This window comes from Zosterops lateralis (assembly GCF_965231275.1).
Source record: "Zosterops lateralis genome assembly, chromosome: 3".
NCBI lineage: Eukaryota > Metazoa > Chordata > Aves > Passeriformes > Zosteropidae > Zosterops > Zosterops lateralis.
The window spans coordinates 83533207-83541888 of NC_139764.1; the positions used below are offsets into that span (position 1 = coordinate 83533207).

The following is an 8682-nucleotide window of genomic DNA, read 5'->3' on the forward strand; positions in this document are numbered from 1 at the left end:
ATTTTTATCGCACCAAACGAGCCATAATAAACTGCAACAACAATAACAGAAAGAAATCCTGTGGCATCCCAAGACAATGCTTTTGAAAAGTTACAATATCACAGCCTTTTAATGTAAGCACATGTGTTAAATATGCACATGGCTCCATGTGTAGGTGATATGGTGTGGCATAAATATTTTACTAGCAGGAGTTTAAGTTACTGACTCATTACACCCAAATGGTATGAATGTTCTTTTCTGATTTCATAAGTGTTCATATTTTGGTGCCCCATAATGATTAAGAACAGAAAAACTGTGCTGCCTGAAAAGATTTTCAAAAACTTGCAGGAAAGATCTTAAATTTTAATAGGGATTTCCATGTAAAGAACTACTGAGGTGCACAAAAAAGGAGTCAAGAAATATGTCATTTATGGCTCTGCTCCCCAGCACAACTTTACTGAAATCAAAGGCCTTTGCCCAAGAATAACTTCTTTCCCTAGTTGCTGAAGTTTGCAGAATACTTGTCTTTTCTAGAATCTGGCAGGTTTGTATTTACAAATAAACTAACCAATTGACTTCTGAATGTAGGTCACAACACTCATTCCTTAGGTGGCTGGCCTATTTTTATCTTATTTGAAAGGGCAAGAAGGAGAAAGAAGAGCTAACTGGTCATATTTCTCAACTCTAAAGTGTTCCTCCCTATGGGAGCGATATATGAAAATATCACCTCAGGAATGATTTCTTATTTGTAACAAATCTTCAATTTCCTAGTTCCTATTTAAAAAACAAACGCGCAAATCTAAAATGCTAGATCAAAGCCTTTAAACCAAAACTCCGTAACCCTTGCCTTACTTCAACCTGCATATCAGAGTGAGTTTTCAGGAGACCAATGATCTACTCAAAAGGTCTCACCCCAGATAGCCCATTCCTGCAACAGAAATAGTACAGAGCTATAACAGGCTCCACTGCAGTCAAGAATAGCTTAGCAGTGGTAGAAGCAGACATCTCCTCCGTGTACTTTGTAATGTCTTTGCAACTCTAAGCTACTTGCCTCAAGATTTCTTTCTTCAAATAGTTGAGGCTTTTTTATTATGTTTTGGTTTTTAATTCTGTAAGAAAGTCTGTTTTCCAAGATGCAACTATATTTGATCAGGTGGCTGGAAAACATTGAGCCTGGAACACCATAAATTTTATCCTACTGTAAAAAATTACAGTATCTGACTGTAATTAAATCAGAATTATACAAATACACTAAAATAATTTGTAGACTGGCAATAAGGATGGCTGTGAAACTAAAATCCAATGGAACTTCAAATGCACCTTAAATACTGTATCAGTGACAGATACTTTAAGGTAATATTATTACTGGGTGTCTTATAGTACAGTAATGTTTCAAGCTCTTTCACACAGATCTGTTCAGATAAAAGATGTAATGTTGGCATTACATTTGCCAAAATTGCCATTTGCAATTAAAAATTAAAACTGGCACTCTTTCTGTGCAGGCAATTATCTAAACGCAGCTGGCAATCTTCCTTGTTTACAGCACTGCTGTGTCATGACTCCACTCCATTTGGAAATCTACCACTTTTTTTTTTTTTTTTTTTTTTTTTTTTTTTTTTTTTTTAAGGTTTAAACTTGACAGCTGTATTTCCAACTTGAACTTTTCCAGCTTTAAAGATTTCTATCATAACTCAAACAAGAATGTCCAAAATTCTAATTTGCAGATTTTGTATGGCAACTTCAGGCACTGCAGTAAAATGATTCCTAGTATATATTTTGGTGTTTGTTGCAACACTAGTTTACATCCAACTAGGCCACAGGAAAACACCTGTAAGAACCCAGACAGCAAAATGCACCAAATAAATGCCCTCCAAGAAGAAAATTTGGGGTGTAAGAGTTGATTTTCAGAGTAAAACAGAAATAATGGGAAGATCCTCTAAGTGGACAAAAATCCTTTTACTGAATAATATATGATATTAAGCATATTTATACTACTTGCTATCCATAGGAATTGTCATCTATTAAATTAATCTATCCAAAAGGTATCTTATTAATCAGATCACTGTGCTTTTGGCACCTTTTTTCTTACAGCAGCCGCTATTAAAGTAAGATTTGAGGGTTCCTCTACTGCTGGGAGAGGAGCATTCTTTATGCTGTCAAACAGCTCTCAGTGAACAGTTGCTTTTTTAGCCAAGATGCTGCAGCCGCTAGCTTGATTTCCAGGAGTACCATGGAACAAAGACAGTTACTTACAGCATATCAGTTAAATATTCTGATTAGTTTATGATGTATTTCCTGTAGTCAGACACAACAATACTTTGTATTATATATCCAATATAGTAATGCTCAACTTCCTTCCTCTGTAATTGGTCACGTTTTGTCACATAAATATGATCCATTGTCACTTGTCGGACTGTTGCATGTTTTGTTCAGCCATCCAAAGGGATTTTGAATAAGGGCCTTTTCCACGAATATTACCAAAACCCAAAATAATAGAGGATTGCTAATGAACTGGGGAACACGGTTGATCCCAAGGATACTGCAAGCAGTGACAGCCACGGGTCCCCTCGCGCAGGTGTCCCGGGCAAGCCTCCTGAAGTTAAAGCAGCACAAGTTTGGCAGCGCGGCGACAGCACCGCTCTCCACTGAGCGATGAGAGGAAACATTTATTTCCATCACGGGCTTTTGCAAGATGAGGGCGACGGGAGCCGTCACTTGCTCACACCAAAAGCTCGGCAGCAACAGGCGCCGGCGGAGGAGCCGCTCGCTGTACCCGGCCCGGGGCGGCTCCCGGCGCTGCCGGGGCAGGTGGCCGCACCTGGGGCGCCGCATCCCGGGGCAGTGCCCGTGGGAAGGCGCCGTCACCCGCACTCGCTGCGAGGCGGGGACCAGGCGCGCCCGGAAAACACGCTGGAGGCAGAGCCGAGCGCCGGGGCCCCGCGGCGGTAACTTTTCAAATGCGCGGCGCTCGGTGTCCGCTCGGCAGGACAGGCGTGCCCACTGCGCCCGCCCGGCCGGGGAGGACCCGGCAGTCGCGGGCAGCCCTCGCTCCGTGTAACCTCGAGGCCGGCGTGCGGCAGCAGCGGCAGCCTCCCTCCCCCGCGTTAGCCGGCTGCCTCGGGCGCCCGGGAGACCAGCGAGCGTGTGCTCCCCGCCGGGGCTCTCTGCCGGGCGAACCGAGCTTTCCCCATCACCTCCACCCGGAGCCGCGCAGGATTTCCCGCCGCCCGCGGAGAGCCGCAGGTGGCAGCGGCTCGGGCACCTCGCTGACCCCTCCCGGGCGCTTGGGGCGCGACTGGCGGGGAACTCCTACTCCCCGTGTCCCGGCACCGAGTGATGCCCGGGGAGCGAAAAGGCAGGCGGGGAGGTGTAGGCGCCGCGCCGTGCGGCGGGGCTCCGCTCGGGACAGGTGCGGGCGGCAGCCCTGGGACGGACGGGAGGGGTCGGGACAGGACGGGGAGAGGGGAGCGAGTGGGTACTCACACGAAGGCGTGATAGACGAAGGCCCATCCGCGGGGTCGCTCCAGCACGTTGTACAGGTAGTTCTGCAGGCGGCGGTACTTGGCGTTCCTGCGGCAGCTCGGGCCGCTGCTGTACGACAGCGGCTTCCCCAGCAGGCTCATGCGGGCGCCGTGCTTCCCGCGGCGGCCCTCCCGCAGCCCGGCGGGGGCGGCCGCGCCGCCGGTGCCCAGGAGCAGCAGGCCGTCGCCGCGGGCCGCCGAGCTCGTCAGCGCCCTGCCCCGGCCCGACTCCACATCCTTCATGCCCGCTGCCGCGCCGCTCTTCACCCAGAGCCCCGCGGAGCCGCCCTCCTCCCCGCCGCCGTGGTTGCGGGGCATGGCATCACCCCGGGCGCAGGGGCCGCGGCGGAGCAGGGCGCGGGCGGCGGCGGGCAGGCACCCCGCGGCAGCGGCCCGCAGGAAGCAGCGGGGGCCGAGGGTCTCCGGGCGGCGCCCGCGGGGCGCGGGGGCGCGGGCCACTTTGGGCGCCCGGCGCGGCGGGCCGGCCTGCGGCAGCTTCGCGGGGGCCCCGGCGAGGGAGCGGGCGCCCCCCCGGGCGCGCTCTCCTCCCGGGCGGCGGGGCCCCGCCGCCGGTCCCCGCAGCGCCGCCCGGCGTGGCTCCGCGGCCCGGGACGGGGAGGCGGGAGGGAGGGAGGGAGCGCAGCTCCCCGCGGCTCCGGCGGAGAGGCCCCGGCTCGGCGGTGCCCGCCGCCGCCCGCTCCCCCGCTGCCTCCCGCGCCCTTCGGCCCGGCCGGGCCGGGCAAGCTGTTGCTCTCGCTCCGAGCGGCGGAGAAAGTCGGCGAGGCGGGCGGGCCGGTGAGGGTAGGCGGGGGCCGCGCCGCCGGGCGCCTTCGAGTCCCGGGGCAGGAGCGGCAGAGGCGGCGGCGGTGCCCGCGGCGGGGCGGGCGGAGAGCGGCCGGCGGGACGCGGCGCCCGCGTTCTACGCGCGCTCCCGGGAAATGTCCATGTAAGTCCGAGAAAGTAACAAAACTGCCGTGAAGTCCCGGCGGCGGCGCGGGGGAGGATCGGGCGGCGGCGGGAGCCCACCGCGGGCAGGGAGCGCGGCCGGCCCGGGCGGGGCAGCGCCCACGAGCCGCCGGGAGTCCCCCGAGGGGGCGGCGCGGCCCGGCACGCCGCTCCGGACCTTCAGCCGTGTCCCGGCCCCGGGCGGCGGCCAGACAGCAGATCCCGGGGGCAGCGGCGGGCCTGCCCTTCCCGCGGGCTCCCCCTCGGCCCCGTCAGTCCGGCCCCGGAGCGCAGCGGTGCCGCCGCTCGGTGCCCGCGCTGCGCCGAGACAGCGATGCTCCCCCTGCCGAGCGCGGCCCTTTTACGCCCCGCCGCATCAAGGTGAGCTTGCGGAAAAAAAACACCACCCACCCCGGCGCCCGCAGGCGCGGCCGCACCGCGCTGCCCTGGGTTATCTATCGCCCGTGCCCGGCGGGCGGCCCCCGGCCTTCCCCAGCGCCGCCCGCTGCCGGAGCCGCCGCTCCCGCCGCTCCCGGGGCCGCAGCCCGCAGCGCCCGCCGCCTCCGGGGACGCCCGGGAGCCCCGCGCTGCCCGGGGGACGGGACCAGCCACCCCCCGGCACCTCAGCACCCACTGCACGAGAAACAGCTGCCTGACACCGGTTCTGCAGCCTGAGAGCCGCGATGTGAAAATGTGACACTAATTCCTGAGATGTTAATGAAAACCAGTAAGGGTGTATGCTAATGTTAAGTGAAATTCAATAGAAACATTCAAAAATTAATTTTCGGGGCCTTTTCCTTTGGCTAGTTAGAGGGCAGGCTCTCAAGCTTCGATTAACACATGGTCTTCAACTCCCAGAGAAGAAGAAACTGAAAGACACATCTCATGTTCTAGGAGTGAACATTAACTTGTGCCCTTACTAATGTAACATAGACAAGCCACCAGCGCTAATTCATTGCTACAATGTGTCCAATCCCATTCAATCAGATGTCTTTACAGGACGAGTTTAAACTTCCCGTCTTCGCCACACTTTCTCTTCCACTGCAGGCCACTTCAGGCAGGAGCTTTCTGACATGTGAACCACAGTGGGCACTCAGACTCGTGATAAGGGATGGCAGAAACAGCACACATGTCAAAACAGATGTTAAGTAGTTGATACAACTATCCACAGAAATCCTATTAATATTTAAGCTTTCCAGTGGCACATATCTACTCTTCTTTCTTTGAATTGTAAATTGTGTTAGTTAATCCTTCATTTACTACTTGTTTGCATTTCCCTGGTTTGATATACGCCAGTGTTAATGCTCTTCGTTTTTCTCACCCCTTTGTACCCATTTGCAGCTGAAGATGCGCAGCGTGCCTTTACCATCAGCCACTCCTCCAGAGCCATGCTTAGATTAAACTCTAGGGGCCTTAGTTGCTTGATTTGAGGGCTGATACTCAAATTCTGGCAAGCCAAACTTCAACTGAGAGCACGTGGTCCAACCCAGTGAGCCAGGCCTCTGTCCCAGGGGCACTAACCCTTGAGCTTTGTTTAATTGCTGGGGTGGGCAATGGCACAGCTCACAGCAGCACATGTGCCTCACTGTTGATAGGACTGAGGCTTTAAACTGAGGACTGGGCCAATAAACTATGAACATTACTGAACTCCAGTTCCTAATGTACTTTTTGTTATCCATTAGGAAATATTGTTATAATTCTGTGCCCTCTAGTGGTGCTTAAAATCATCAATTAATTTAAATAGTCATAAGGAAAACAGTCTGCAAGCACAAGTTGAGACAGTATTGAAATTTAGCCATAGATTCCAGAACAACTAGAAGCTAACAAAAGAAATACACTTAGTGATGAATTATTTTATTTTTTACAGTGTGTGAACAAGTGTATTTTCCCATCTGTTACCTGTTATTAAATAAATCCTTTTAAGAGGATGTATCATGAGAAGACATTTATGGTAATTAATCTAATCCCTACTTGTTCATATGTCAGATAACCAGGGCATGATATGCTGGTTGAATGCGGAGGCGATCACTAGCACCCAGGCAGCTGCCGGCCTTCTGACAGCCAGAGGGGCTGTGCTATGCAACAAAGCTAGCCCTCATCTAAGCATTTATTGCAAAATACAGGTCTGCATTTATAGGACAACAAATTCCCCTGATATTTTGGCTTCAGACTATATAATACTTACAGAGATGAGTCGTGTGAAATTCTAGCATGTCCGCATGGTCCAAGGTCGTCCTGGGTTCAGATGTCAGTAAGAGGATCTACTTGACGAAATCTCCAAGGCAAGAACATCCCAAGGAATCTTGACTTCTCAAGGCTGCAGGTACAGTATATCACACCTGCAGAGGGACAAGGAAAATGACATGCTAAAGTACAGCTTTAGAGTCACTTATTACTGTGCTTTATGGCAAATGTCAACAGCATATTCTTCTAGAATTAGACAAAACAGGTTTTAAGATTGCATTGCATTTTCCAAATGTGTACATCAAAAGTTACATCTCCTGACTTTTGGAATGATCAGCTGATACATATAATCTTTTTCGATCAGGAACCAAATGTCACATATGTTGGTATTTTCAGGGTTTTCTTTCCAATGAGTTACTTTTGATATATTGTCTTACATCAGTTTTTCTGGTTTTATTTTAATTAAAGAGAGGAAGCAATTTAAACAGCAGTGGTAGTCTCTTATTCCCTTATTTATAATTTTTTTTTTTTTTTTGAGCATGTACACTTCTTTTCTAGGGCATCTATTTGGGCAGTTTTGGGGTTAGCTGCCCTAGAATTTCAGTCAAGCCTTCACAATGACTAAATTTGCAAGTAAGTTATAAAAATACTGAAATACACTTGGTTTAATTGCCACAGAAGGTAGATACTAATAGAAGAACTTTGTTACAGAGTAAAAATAAAGAGGGAAATGAAGACCAGCCGCACCGAAGAGCACTAGCCAGGGTTCAGGAGGCCCAGTTCACTGCTTTGCTCTGTGTTCCAGGACAGATAGGATCTGAAGCCTATCCACCTCAAATCCAAAGTACCTGAGCATGTAGTTGCCTCAAGTCACTGACAGATGCTTGCTGAGCTGATGAGAACCAGTTGAGCATCAATATGCAGCTTTTAATATTTACATGGATTTGAAGAATTTCTCCTTGTGCCTGAATTACAGATCTGTCACAGGGGGTGGTAGCATTTTTTTCACAGAGAGAGGGATTGTTAGCATAAATTTATAAAACAGTGTAAGATGCTCAAATGCAGCAAAAGAGGGAACAGTAGAAATCACATACACACTGTGGCTGTTTGAAGCAGAAAAGCAGCCAGAGTGCAAGCTGGAGGGGCTCCAGAGCAACACCTTGGAAAGGTCGGTTTACTGTGGTATCATGTTTTGAGTTCATTTGAGTTCAAATGTGTTAATAACCTTTGCACATTATATAATAGTGCAAGGTATCATGTATGCTCTAGTTTTGCACCTCTTTGTAAGATTTTTAGCTTTCTGCCTAATTGTTTGGAGGAAGGGATAGTCATAGCTGTTCTTGGTGGAAAGCATACAAGAGTCAGGAATAAGTTTTCAAAGCACATAGGTGTTAGGAATAATTCATTTATTATGTTGACCTGTTGTGTAGCCTATAATACATAGTATGCACCTCCAGGAAAGCCCTAATCAAGCATCACTATTGTATAATAGACCATGAGCAAAATGTCAGGTGAGGTGAACAGCCTGTTAGGATGCACATTATACGCTGTCCAGTCAGCACATGTAACATACTAGCAGCTGTAGTGGGGCTCTGATATTAATATTAAAAAATGTTGGAATACATTGCTTTAATATTCCAAGATGTTGGGATGTTTGTCTGCAAGCTTTTTTCACATAAATTAAAGAAGCAAGACTGTCAATAGCATGAGGGATTTGTCACTGAACTCAGCAGAAGGGATGGCTCAACTTTCCCTTCTTCATGAGGTCCCTTAACCCTGAACTCAAGGGAGTACCTTCAAAAGAAATTTGGATCAGTGTCTCATTTGTGTGTTGATTTTGATGTTAAGCTGCTATAAGGTGCTAACTTTGAGGAAGACCTGCCTCCACAAAGAGCTGTCCTGTGACCAGACTTTCATTCCAAGCAGTCCATCTCTGTGTTACTACCAGCACAGGCTAAATTTTAATCAGAAGAAAAGGCATGGGTGGCTCACTCACAGTACTCATGCCTACTTGGCTGCAGGTATGCTAGAAATATTTCTGTCTGGTAACTAC

At 50.0% G+C, this 8682-nt stretch overlaps 1 protein-coding gene across 2 annotated transcripts in view; it reads right to left on the reverse strand.

Moving 5' to 3' along the window:
- The window catches only part of KCNQ5 (potassium voltage-gated channel subfamily Q member 5), a gene marked incomplete at its 5' end in the record, with an annotated part of 278899 nt that extends 275078 nt beyond the window's left edge, over nt 1–3821 (reverse strand). Inside the window, one exon of one of the 2 annotated variants that reach the window (XM_083858044.1) lies at nt 3463–3821. In XM_083858044.1, the coding sequence (XP_083714170.1) occupies nt 3463–3818 (356 nt within the window). The remainder of the gene's footprint in view (nt 1–3462) is intronic. The other variant, XM_083858045.1, reaches the window with a different exon arrangement.
- Between the last annotated feature and the right edge of the window lie 4861 nt (nt 3822–8682).